Here is a 13,180-nt window from a genome sequence, read left to right as displayed (position 1 = left end):
AACGGTAAATCGAATTTGTGATTTTTTGTGATAGAATCTAAATAACCATAACCGGATATACATGCCTCTTCCACATGTTAGATTTTATAGCTGGGTTTTGAACACTACACGGAAATAACTGCTGAAGATCAGCTATTGACAACGAGAAGAAATTGCGAAGTATCTGTATGCCTAGTTTCCTCAAAAATTATAAAATAAAAGAACCAAGATATTCAACCTACTGCAACCTCATTCTTTTCTCTAGGTTCTTCTGAACTCCATTTGGTGATTTCTTTTCTGATGCACTTGATCTGTTGTCTTTTGTCTTTCTGGTGTTGATAAACTGTGAGAAGGACGGAATTGGTGGCAGCCTTATACTTGGGGAAGCAATTTCCGTTGGTGACACAGCTACAGAAGTTTCTGATCTAACACTATCATGGAAATCACTGCTGGTAATTTCTGTTGGTCCCTCCACCAAAGGTGATCGTGCTGCAGGAGGTTCTGTTTCAGGCAGAGCATCGTCTGATAGGGAACTGTTAACGGTGCCAAGGCGATTAGTTAAGCCAGTATAATCTGCAGATGATAGCCACCTCACTGTACTTGCCACTTGAGAATAATAAAAAGATTTCCCAGTTTTCCCATATTTGTTGTAACACTCGTTTTCGAGAAAAGAGGCTGATTTTTCCACTTCAATCCTGCATAGAAGATTTTCAACTTAGAGAACCTCCAGATTACTCACAAAAGAAGGATAGTTCCATTGTTGGGAGAAAAATTAATATCTCAAGAGGTTAACTAGTTTGTTGCAATGAGCTTACTTTAAGTTACCAAGCCGCTGCTGAGCCTGCTTTAGAGCATTTTGTAATCTTTGCTTGCTTGCTTCCCTCAGCGTATCAGATATAGCATTCTTCTCTGGTTTATTTATCTGTGGTCAAATTAGGCAATAATAGTTGTTCAGGGGTAAAGGTCAAAGTGGAGATTATTTTAGATCTACCATTCTAAATCATATATATGAACAGTGAATGTACGGCAGTTTTTTAGCAAGTTAGCTAACATGTCAATTGCCACTTGGATGGCAATCATACTATCAAGTGGCGGATCCAGCAACTAATGGTTCATAAAGCACATAAAGAACGTAAGGGCACATATGCAATTCTAAAACTTCTAATTGCAAGACCATTCAGTATGTCAGAAAGAACCTGCTTATCAGAAGATTTATCCGGGTAATATCTTTCTTCTAAACGCTGCAAGCACTCAATTTTTTCACTGATTCCCACCTTTTTTGGCAACTTTGACCTGGCAAGGTTCTTGACTGCAAGACCATCTGGCATTTGACGAAGAGAGTGAATGAGATACACGAATTACCATACCTCCCCCACCCCAGAAAAGAAAAAATAGAATTTTTTTTTTTTGGTAAATAAAATACCATCAGAATCAGATATGTCGTCCTCAGAACAACTTTCTTCATCATCACGATTCCAGAATTCAGAGGTTCCATCTTCATTAATCATATCTGAGGAGCTGAAAGTCAGACATTAACGAATAAGCATGCGCCTCGTTACATTGACATGAAAGAATTTAAATAACACTGCAAATATCAGCACTAAATAAAAATAGACCACCTGCTCATAAAAATTCGAGATGAACCAAACTTTTGCCGGACGATACAAGTATTTGCAAGCTCCTCCAAATACTTGGCCACTAAGTTTGGATGTTTGCAGGCATCACATGTTTTTCCACATAGTGATGCAGATACCTGTTTCGAATTATGTCAGTAATTAGCTCTTCTGCAGCATTGATATTGCATTCTAAAAACATATGAAGCAAAAGTTCCAGTAGGTTATACTACCTTTTCACCAAAAGTCTCAAGAATTTTTCTCCTACGGCATCCAGAACCCTCACAATACTCGACCATCTACATGTGTTTCAATTCAGATTCCAATAAACACCAATTATGTAGAGTTTATTCAAACATTATACAAGTTATTGGTGTTACCTGCTGGAAGTCGGTCAGGGTTTTATTTGACAACTCTTCCTGTGAGTTTGAGGCCTTTGACTTCTTGTTATCAGCATTGCTTAGAATAAATTTCTACAATATAATCAATTGAAAGAAACTAAAGTGAACAATGGAACTAAGCGTAAACAGGCATCAAAGTAAGCAGTGTTATTAAACCAACCATTCTTTTGCAATCATCGATTCCATAGTATAACAGGCTTCTGGAGAGTAGTTGATCACGACCAGCTCTACCCGACTCTTGGTAGAAGGCTTCCATTGACTTGGGAATATTAAAATGGCAAACAATTCTGACATCTTTTCTATCTATACCCTTTAAATTAACCAGAGCCACATTACATTATGCCAAACATTATCTCCAACTGGAGAGTTGAACAAAAAAAAAAAAATTGTAAGATTTCTTTTAAACAAACAGTAATTCAGTTTCATACCATCCTGAAGGGACACCAATAGCTCAATTACTGTGCATGCACCAGAACAAGCTCCAAGCACAAATATAGAAAGAAAAGAGGCAAGGACATCACAATCCCAATCATGAGCTGGGGGCAATAAGATAAAAATTTTTCGCAAAAGGCAAGAAGAAAAAATGTTTAAGTTATATATACAATCATACCCAAAAGCCACCGTTGCCACAACAACTTGTATCTTAGAAGAAATCCAATTATCTAAGACAGAGCTCCGTAGTTTATCATTCAACCCTGCATGATAAGCTGAAAGTAGCAAAAGAAAGCCATTTTTTTTATTAAAACAAAAGTGGTGAATTTACTAATCAATAACTAGTGGCCCATTTATTAACATTTTATTAACCAAGGAAACAAAATGGAAGAGAGAAGAGAAATGTGTGTGTGTGTGTGTGTGTGTGTGTGTGTGAGAGAGAGAGAGAGAGAGAGAGAGAGGTGAGGATGAGAGGAGGAAGAATAGAAAAAATGAAAACTAAAAACTGAAAACCATTTAAAATTGTTTATTTCAAAAACTGTTGTATTATTCTTCCTCTCTCATCTACATCTCCCATCTCTTTATATTTAATTTAAATGAAATAAAGTATTAACATTACTGAATGGGCCATAAGGTGTCGATGAAAAACAGTGATTTACCAGCACATGAAATTCCATTTTTTGATAGATGAGCAGACAAGTCATCACACATTGTACGTTCAAGGCAGTAAACAATTGCACAGACATCTCCACTAGATTTTAGCACATCACACAAATCAGCGTAGACATCATCTAAAAGATCTTTGTATCGAACTGCATTATAGAGAAACCTGATCAGATTTCTCCATATGTACATGATGTGAGGTAATGGCAAAGGTTACATTTAACAACTACTCCTATCCTTTCCCGAGCTTTGTATAATACTAGCCAAGAGACGTCACAAACAGGACGTGAATCAAGCCAGGGAAGCAGGGTGCACCTTCATAATGTATATTAGGACGATTGAAAGAAGATTTTAGGATTAACGGGTGCTGAAGACATAAGGACTCTATCACATCCTTCTGAACTCTGCAGAACAAAACAATATGATGATTAAAGAAAATACAATAGTTAGCGCCTCTCACTTTAAAAGAAAAAATGATGCTCAATAATTTTAAATCTACAAACCAATGCATCTTTTGCAAAACACCAAAATGAAAGAAAGTCAGAGGCATTACAAATTATGAGCTAAGTTTCTCTGCAGAGTGTAGCAAAAGACTCACTTAGGAACGGCTGTAGCTGTTAAAGCCAATATTGGTACACCTGGGAGGTGGCTCCTTAAAGTTGACAGCTTTCGGTAGCTAGGCCTGTTTCAGTACAACAATTAAGGAGACAGAGAACCAAAAGAAAGAACCTGATTGTCAGAGTTTCAATATTATATATAGATCAATACTACCACCACTCCGTTTCTCACTTTATACAAATAATAATGATATGGAAGTTGAGGCAAATAGGTCAAAAAATCTAGCAGTACATATCTCAAAGGAATTGAAAAGAAGAAAATCTTAAGAAACTACAGAATCAATAGCACACAGGACGGAGGGATTAGGATTATGCTGCCATCTGACTTTTACTACCACAAATTAAGGTTCTTAGAAAGTTTTCGTTTTATTATCACATTCACTGGAGTTTCTGATCATTTCGAAGCCCCCAGTTGTCTGGGTCAAAATAATAAATATAAATGTGAAACACACCAATTGTTGCTAAAATATATGTGTATCACAAACCTGAAATCGTGGCCCCATGAAGAGATGCAGTGTGCCTGAAATTTCAAAAGAGAGATGAACTTATGCAAAAAATCTCAAACTTCTGGAGAAAACTCAAATGTTCACATATACTAGCTATGGGTACACATACAATTTAGCTTCACACCTCATCTATGGCAACGAGATTTAGCAACCCTCTCGTGTGAATCTTTCTCAGCTTTGTCATAAATCCGGGTGTGGCAATCAGTTCTGGAGTCACATAAAGTAGCCTCAGAGATGGTTTTCCAGAATCAAGGTCTTCATGGATCTAAAATGCAAAAGTGAGACATCAATATTCTCATCAGGGGCCATTGCTTTTACGCTTGCATGCTGCAGGAAGTCTCTATAAAAGTGAACTAATACAAAGTAAGGTGATCACCAAACAACAACTTCCTGCTTCTTCATAAGCCTCGGTAAAGCTGTATAAACTACTATATAAATAAACCCAAAGGTTTTCATCACAGTGAAAATCAGTTTAATGCAAAGCAAGAGATTATATTGTGAATCCAACTTCAACCTTATTTTTGGTTTGGGCTGCCTGAGTCGAGGAGAGATACTCAGCAGCAATTCCTTTCTCCTTCAATGCCATCACCTGGTTTTCCTGGTCAAATAAAAAATGCGAAAATCCCACACCTCAATTCTCAGAGTACAAAAATTACCACAAGTCCAGGAGAGCAACTGTAGGCCTACCTACCATCAAAGCTGCACACAGAATGCATAACAAACTTAGAGCCAAGTCCAAGCATTTACACAAAGTATTTTCATTTGTTAAAACATGTAAAACATCAAAAATTATCAGTGTTCGAAAAATTGCTAGGCAGTATAGTGATTTGACAAAATTTTCATACAAAATAACCAAAGTTCATAAACTAAAGAGATTTGACAAAATTTTAATACTAAAATAACCAGTACATTCATCTCAATTCATCTCAGATAATTAAGAGAGTTTCTTTTGGTTCTTGGCCACCTTCCACTCTGTGATATCAGCATCAATCTTTGCATTCACACTTTTATAAAACCCTGGATAAGGTTCATAGCCAAAGGCTAAGTGAAGAAGCTCAAGCAGCACAAAGTAGGGCCCCATCAGAAGCCCTTCAGCAAAGTTTTCTGAAGGGCCTAGCGCCTAGAGGAGTAATCGGGGCCTAGGCGTTTCTTTTCTTTTTAATTATTTTGTATTATAAATTATAAATTTATACCAAAATCATGCAAAATAAAAGGATATATAAATTATAAATTACCATAAGTGATATAAAACATGAGAAAAAAGTTGAGCATAAAGCATATAATAGTACTACAACGAAAATACTTGAAATGAAAGGCTAGGCCTCCAAGTCTAACTCTTCCTCCACTCCATATCCCTCTCTCTCTCGGTATCGGACTCAAACTCTCTCTCTCTCTCTCTCTCAACGGCTCAGAGGAGAGAGGCAACATGAGGTTTAAAGTCAGGAAAAAAAATTTATATAAAAAAACCAACCCGCCCACGCCTAGCGCCTAGGCCGATTTTTCGAACACTAAATGTATTTATACATCTAATTCACCTATTAAAGGACAAACAACAAGCACAATTCCAGTTTTCTTGGCGAGGGCCGGTATCTGATAACACATTGACTTCCCGCCACCAGTTGGCATCAGACAAAAGCAATCTCTTCCTGCAACCCAGAAAACGCCAAAAAAAGAAATGGGGTTTTGCCAAGGTCAGGTGTTTACATTTTCCCACGCTTTCTGAGCAACTAAACAGGCAAAAACAATGAGATTGTCCAGGCATGAAGAAAATGTAGGTACAATATACCTGATAAGACAGCTTCAATGGCGTCCAATTGCTTGCCTCTAAATTCAGGATGCCCAAAATGCCACCTCAATAGCTTCACCAAAGCTTCCTTTCCCAGACTCTGATTCTTACTACCGCCACATGCATTTTGCAACGGCAATGGTGATTTCTTCATTTTTCCACTTACCCTTGCAACCAAACACCACCCAATTTGCAAGCCAAGTATTTGTCCTCAAAACGAAAAAGCTAATTGCTTGGATACTTTGTATTAGAAGAAAATTTTTGTGAGAGGAGAGAGACTGATGGGGTAAAAATGAAGAGGTTGATATTTGATATGGGCCAAAGTGCTGGGCCGTTTCGACGTCGTTGCATGACTAGTAGGAGTAGCTACTTAATCCACTTACACTTTCAATGTGATCCAAATTCTCACTCATGTCATGTAACATAACGACAATGATGATTATTTATCAATTAGTTGTTAGTCTAATTATTAAACATTTTTTTTTAATAATGAAAAATAGTTTATAGGGAGATTGGCTACTCTCACCACCAGCGTTAGAGCAGACTCACAACCTCTAATCGAAAGGACTTTCGCGTCGGACCCGACCACATGAAGTGTAAGGACCTTACTAACTAAACACTGGTGAGGTGGGGCTCTAATATAGTGGTGGGGCTCTAATTATTATACTTTTTCTGTTCTTAATATTGGAAGAAGTCACAAGCTCGAATCACATTTTCTCCCCATTCTTAATATTGGAAGAAGTCACAAGCTCGAATTGGAAGAAGTCACAAGCTCGAATCACATTTTCTCCCCATTCTTAATATTGGAAGAAGTCACAAGCTCAAATCACATTTTCTCCCCAAGAATGATTTTTTTTAAATTTAAATAAAAAAGCGAAGGAATGCAACATTTGTTAATTTTAGTCAACAAATGCAACGAAAATGTAATCACTTCGGCCATTAATCTGTCACGCTTCATCCCAAAGAAACTTGTTATTGACTCTACAAACATCCCAGGCCATAAGCCCCATACATATTGATATTGTTTAGGGTACATACACACAACATTCACATTCATGGATTAAGGTCCCCAAAAAACCACATAAATTTGCCTTAAAATCTACAACAGCTGCTTTTCTAATTTATTATTAACTTTGTACTTATTACATCGACCAATAATACCATAGAATGGCCGGCTTACATTTTGGGAAAGAAGTCATCAGTTGGGGTAAAAGACTGATTCTCCCAATTATTTGACATATATAGCGCATAGCTCTCTTCATATTAAGTTACACGGCAATAAACCAGTGGTGTATGTTTCATCCAATCCCAGAAGCATCTGCTATGCACCGGACTGCAAGGCTGCCTTCTGAACAAAACCCTTTATGTCGAAAGCATCGGTGCCCTTTTTTGTTATGACACCCTGCTTAGATATAACAAAAGGTCATCAGATTCAAACACAACAGGCTCTAATTGATTATTTCTCATAGAGCGAGAGTGGATACCTTCTCTGTTATGATGCCGGCAATTAGATTAGCAGGGGTAACATCAAACGCTGGGTTCCAGACAGAGATTCCAGATGCAGCAACTTGTTCCCCGAGTCCCCCTTGTGAGTGCAACAATTCCTTTGGAGATCTTTCCTCTATTATTATCTCTTGTCCAGAAGAAAGAGCCAAGTCGACGGAAGTGAGTGGTGCCGCGACAAAAAATGGAATGTTATGGTACTTTGCGCTTACGGCAAGACTGTAGGTCCCAATCTTGTTCGCAGTGTCACCTGAAGTAAGTGAAGAGGAAATCAGCTACACAAAACCTTTGTAAATAAGAATGCTAAAGCAATGAGTTGTTGATTCGTTTCAAATACCATTTGCAGCAACACGATCTGCTCCAACAACTACAGCATTCACACGTCCATCTTTCATTAATGCAGCTGCAGCCGAATCTACTACAAGAGTGGCAGGTATGTTATCATGCACCAACTCAAATGCTGTAAGTCGGGATCCCTGCATTTAGTTGAGAATCATAATAATATATATATATCAATTTTTCTCAAAAAATTTAAAAATATGTATCAATAATATTCAGTAGCGCACTTTGAATGCTTAAACTAAGTGATAGGATAAATACAACAACCATTTCAATGACCTAACAATTACACCACACACAATACAACAGCATGCAACTCCTCTCAAGATCACTTTGTTTAACTAATTTCCTCATTTTATATATGTGAATACCACGGAGAATTCTTTTGAGGATGCTAACAGAAAACTATGAACAACTAAAGAGTAGACGCTCACTTGGTTGAATGGGCGTGTCTCTGTACAATAGGCCCTTTCTAACACTCCTTCAGTATGAAGTGAACGTATAACACCAAGGGCAGTACCATAACCAGCTGATGCAAGACTAGAAATACAAAACATAACACAGTCAGAAAAGACCTATAAGCAAAATTAAGTAAATATATGTAAAACCTCCACAATGTATTGTAGGGTTTCATGACCACCCTTTATTTGTGGAGCACGTGCTCAACCTACACAAAACCCATACGGGCAACCACAAAATGCAATAACCAAATCATGAAGGATGCGTCCCAAGAAAAATACCTGCCAGTGTTGCAATGGGTCAACATAGAAATGCTCTTAGAGTTTTCCAGTAGGTGCTGAATGAAACTTGCTCCATAAGACCCAATAGCCTTGTTTGAAGCAACATCGTCCTTGAGCATAATTTCAGAAGCTTCTATAAAAGCCTATAAAATAAACAAACAAAGCAAGTATAATGGAATATTAGCAACAGAAATGTAGCATGTACCAGCAAGTACAATCTCACTAACCTAAAACAATAGAATTATAGAAGTAATTAGTCCATACCTCAAACACATTCTTCGCATCCGAAGTTGCAGCAGCTACCGTGGATGCAATTTGTCTTAGTTTAGCTGAAGCATCTGAAAGATTGACAGCAGTTGGTCGGCTGAAGAACCATCAAAGAAAAAACAACACAATCAGAATGCCATCTTCTAAACTATACAATTTAAACACCTGAAAATTATTATATATAACATGTTCAAACCTGGAGACCAGATATTCCAATTTCATTACAATGAAAGAAAACGCTTCATCGGGTGTTCCATTGAAATCCTCCAAGTTAAACACTTCTACAGCCAAGGACAGAGCTGCAGCAATGGCAATGGCAGGCGCACCGCGCACCACCATATCTTTGATCGCATGCCTGAAACACAACAAACCCAATTCGTGAATTTGACAAATTAACAGTTAAAAGCAAATGGGAAAGAGCGAGCTTTTTCGGTCCTTACCATCCATCTGTGGAGTCTCGGATATCCAAGTATGTGGTTTGCAGAGGTAGCTTCCTCTGTTCAAAACCCACAAACCTAACAGTTAATTGGAAGCTAATTCTATACTTACAGAGCTAAATTACCCAAAAACAAGAAATAAAAACGAAATTAATTGGATTATTATTATTATTATATGGAGAGAGAGACCTGATCGAGTAGCTGAAGCGAGCCACGCTTGTAGCAGATAGACTGGAGAGAGTTGGCCGCTTCGGTGCCTTCTGTGAACTCCGAGTTAAGGGCCATTCCAGCAGAGCCTAGTACGACGACGTTCCGACGATGGATAGTTAGGGATTAAAGTGGGAGAAGAAAGAGGAGGCGAACCTAAGGTTACCTGAAGGTGATGTAAGAGGGTAGCTTTTGTGTCTGCTGCTGCTTCAGTCAGCTGAACTCCTCTCTTTTCTTCTTCCTCTTCTCCTTTGTTTGTCGTGGAGAGTGACGCGAGCAGTGTGGCGTGGAGTGAACCGTTCCTAAAGGGACCGTGTCGTAAAAGCGCACAAACCTGACATCAGAGGCCCAATTCTTTGTGAAAGCACAATACCATAAAATGTTAGGGCCCATTTGATATATGATTCAGAAAACCGTACCGTTTTGCATGTGATAGCTAAACTTTATTCAAAATTTGAGTTAAAATGATTAGTAAAGTTTTTTATTTTCCTGAAAAACGCAATATTTTAAATTATTTTAATATGCGGACATGGGTTTCGAGGGGTGTGCAAGATTCAATTCAATCTGATCAAACCGATTTATCCATTCCAATCTAATTTTAATCGATTTCGATGATTTGGCAATCCTTGGATTCCTAATTTCCAAAACTGACATGATTGAATTGGATGACACATTTGCTTGTGAGGATCCAATCCAATCTAATTAGTATTATACTTATTTTGCTCATTAGATAATCTATATATATAAAGCAAAAGGCAGAGAATGGTGAAACATTCAAAATACCAGAAAATGCCCTTGATTAATGCAAACATTAAGAATTGAAATTATTAATTAAATGAGGATAATATGGTAAATTCACACTTTTTCATATTTAAAAAAATTAAAAGAAAAAGAAAAAGCAGATAATAGATCCTATTTTTATGGAACACAACTACCCATTATCTTTTTTAATTCTAAAATAAATTTACTTATTTTTTTAAAAAAACCTCTAGCAAGCGCGGAAGCGCGTGCAGAGAGGCTAGTTTTTATTAAAAAAATTATACATATTTTAAGTAATTTTATGGAGTTATGTTTAATATATTATAAAATCAAAATAATTTTATGTAGCATTTTATTTATATTTTACATTTATTTCTATTAAAATGTTTGATTATATTAAATTTGACAATAAATATTTTATATTTTATTATAAAAACTGATGATCCGATCCGATCTGATTCAATGACAATAAACTTTCAATGTGATCGGATTGGATTGGAAAAGTTGCTAAAATATTAAAACTATGAGAGAATATTTGTTTGTGGGAATTTTCTGTGTATTCTTTTCCTTGTAGGAGGTCATATTTATAATACAATGAAACCTGAATGGGCAAGTAAATAATAAATTCCTAAATCTATTTAGAGTAGGAAATCAGGAATTAAAGTAAATCAATTACAATTATAATAGGAATTCTTGGTGTGTAAGGAAAGTAAGTCAATATCCACAAGTCACGCCAACACTCCCCCTCACGTTGGTGCATAGATGTCGCCAATGCCCAACTGATCCAGTGAATTGTGGAATGCTTTACTGGAAATCGCCTTTGTCAAAATATCCGCCAATTGATCCTCGGATTTCACAAAATGCGCAATCTGGTCCATGCGTCGGGGTCGTTAGTCGAGAAGTCATAATCTGTGCAGCGGAAGATGCATAGGATACAGTTGAGTAGGAATTGGGATCGGAATATGAGCCTGAGTCGAGGCCGGAGTCAGAGTTGAAATCGGGATCAGGGTCTGAATCAGAGCCAAATTCGGGGTTGGGGTCATCATCGGAGTGGGGGTCGATGTCGTCTTCGGAGTCGGAGTCGGGATCGGGGTCGTCTTCGGAGTCGGGGTCGGGGTCGTTGTCGTCATAGTCAGAGTCGGGGTCGGGGTCGTCAAAAGAGGATCCTGATTCTGGATTAGGTTCGGGGTAAAAGTCTGCATCTGTAGGAGCGGAGCCATCTGGGCACTCAACTCAACGATGGTTGGTGGAGAATGAGAGAATGAGTCGGTGGTGCTACCTCTATGAGGGTTGAAAAAATCATCAACCCCCATAACACTAAATAAAATAATCTCTATTACAATATGACAAAATATAATTGGTAAGTAACCAAAATTCTAATGAAATAAGGACTCGCCAACAAAAGTCATCATCCAATTTATATTGGATTGGATGCAGATTGATGAAATTGTTTAGTTTCAAACCAATACAAAGGGGTAGACACACTATATTGAACGAATTATCTAACCTATATTTGTGATCAATGAAATTATTATAACTAGCTATTTTTATATTTTGCTCGTCCACCAATGCCAGATAAAAGATTGGTTAACCTTAAAATTTAATTTATTTTCCATAAAGTGAAACCCAAAAATAAAAAACTTTAACTTCAAAAAGTTATATATTGTAAAGATTGACTAGTTTTATTTTCTCTTTCTTGGTTAGTCACACTTGGCTAACCTCACAAAATTACATTTTGGCTCGTGAATGACTAGTTAGTCCGCATGTGATGCTTTCAAAATATACGTTTGGCAGAGGGTTCTTTTGAAATGAGTTTTTCAATGAAATTCTAATCCCAAAAAGTTATTTTCAATGTTTTTATTTTCGAAATATTGGATTCAAAATTCTTTAGGCATCGAACTTCGAATTCTAAATTTTGAATCTCATATTCTCTTGAGCTCAAACTCAATATTTGGTTAGGATACTTAGGACTCCAAACTCGACATCTTGACATGGAGGACTTGAGACCTCAACCAAAATCCACACTTCCAAACATCAACCCTTGATCCAAATTCCGACTCACATACCAATGCCAATTATATTTTCATGATTTTGAAAACAGTTTCACAGTTAGCACTAAATGTGTTTTCAAATATTAGTAAAAAATTACAATCCATAAATCTTTTTATTGGATTGTGGAAGGGACCTATCATTCTAGTAGGATGAATATAAAATGGATATTACTTGTCTTTTTACTTGTAAGAAGATTCTCCTTTTTTTTGCGAATTACAATTTGACACATATGCAAAAATAATTTATCAAAAACACAAAAAGAAAATAATCAGTTAACCAATGGTTTTTTTTTCCTCGCATATACTTTAGTGTGATATGTGTGGATAAGTTTTTCTTTTTGTATTTTTGTATAAATTATTTTTATATATGTGTTAGACTGTAATTCCCAGAAAGGAGAAGTATTTTTTTCAGGTAAAAAGAAGAGTAGTATTTTTAACAAAGAAAAAAAGAGGAGGCAAGTAGCATCCTTAATCATGATCCTTCTCTCTAACCCCTCAGCAAAAACTGTGGGCCAGTTTGGCGTACTGTGAAAATAATGGCTGTCAAATTTGTTGTGAGATAAATCAGTTGTGAGAGAAAGTAGTTTGACGTTTGGTAAAATTTTTGTTAAAAATGTTGTTAGTATTGAATTTACTCATAATCAGAAAATGATTACCAATTAATCATTAAACCCAGCTCCTCTTTGACACTGATTCCTGTATAATCAGAAAATGAAAGCACCACATTAGTTGCTTTTCCTTATAGCTTTCTCTCACATCAATTTTTAACAATAAATGATTTTCTCACAGTTTACCAAATAAGTTGAACTTCCCAAATTTTTTAAAAAATCACTTATCAGTCCAAATAAGCAATGCCCGAACACTGTGTCCATTTCGCAGA

At 36.7% G+C, this 13,180-nt stretch overlaps 2 protein-coding genes across 7 annotated transcripts; both read right to left on the bottom strand.

The window, feature by feature from the left end:
• On the bottom strand, positions 2 to 6,247 carry LOC18769230 (ATP-dependent DNA helicase Q-like 3). 5 transcript variants are annotated; one of them, XM_020568570.1, is made up of 19 exons: positions 5,998 to 6,247; positions 5,747 to 5,857; positions 4,903 to 4,910; positions 4,726 to 4,809; positions 4,336 to 4,476; positions 4,191 to 4,225; positions 3,687 to 3,770; positions 3,404 to 3,492; positions 3,085 to 3,237; positions 2,604 to 2,700; positions 2,422 to 2,425; positions 2,154 to 2,303; positions 1,973 to 2,065; positions 1,826 to 1,891; positions 1,599 to 1,732; positions 1,403 to 1,497; positions 1,176 to 1,300; positions 795 to 901; positions 2 to 674 (listed from the first exon to the last, which is right to left on the bottom strand). In XM_020568570.1, the coding sequence occupies exons 1-19, from the start codon at positions 6,149 to 6,151 to the stop codon at positions 218 to 220; spliced, it is 2,187 nt and encodes a 728-aa protein (XP_020424159.1). In that variant the 5' UTR covers positions 6,152 to 6,247; the 3' UTR covers positions 2 to 217. The 5 variants fall into 5 exon arrangements, with proteins under 5 accessions (XP_020424159.1, XP_020424157.1, XP_020424158.1 ...); XM_020568568.1 differs by having other exon boundaries at positions 2,154 to 2,296; positions 2,422 to 2,700; XM_020568569.1 differs by lacking the exon at positions 5,747 to 5,857 and having other exon boundaries at positions 2,154 to 2,296; positions 2,422 to 2,700.
• LOC18769107 (methylthioribose-1-phosphate isomerase) lies at positions 6,943 to 9,786 on the bottom strand. 2 transcript variants are annotated; one of them, XM_020568665.1, is made up of 10 exons: positions 9,657 to 9,786; positions 9,473 to 9,579; positions 9,287 to 9,342; positions 9,043 to 9,201; positions 8,844 to 8,943; positions 8,580 to 8,722; positions 8,274 to 8,379; positions 7,838 to 7,976; positions 7,482 to 7,750; positions 6,943 to 7,399 (listed from the first exon to the last, which is right to left on the bottom strand). In XM_020568665.1, the coding sequence occupies exons 2-10, from the start codon at positions 9,566 to 9,568 to the stop codon at positions 7,319 to 7,321; spliced, it is 1,149 nt and encodes a 382-aa protein (XP_020424254.1). In that variant the 5' UTR covers positions 9,569 to 9,579; positions 9,657 to 9,786; the 3' UTR covers positions 6,943 to 7,318. The 2 variants fall into 2 exon arrangements, with proteins under 2 accessions (XP_020424254.1, XP_007202151.1); XM_007202089.2 differs by having other exon boundaries at positions 9,473 to 9,776.

This window comes from Prunus persica, chromosome G7, assembly GCF_000346465.2.
Source record: "Prunus persica cultivar Lovell chromosome G7, Prunus_persica_NCBIv2, whole genome shotgun sequence".
NCBI lineage: Eukaryota > Viridiplantae > Streptophyta > Magnoliopsida > Rosales > Rosaceae > Prunus > Prunus persica.
Note: the sequence above shows the minus strand (reverse complement) of the source record. Positions and strands in the feature narration are given on the sequence as shown.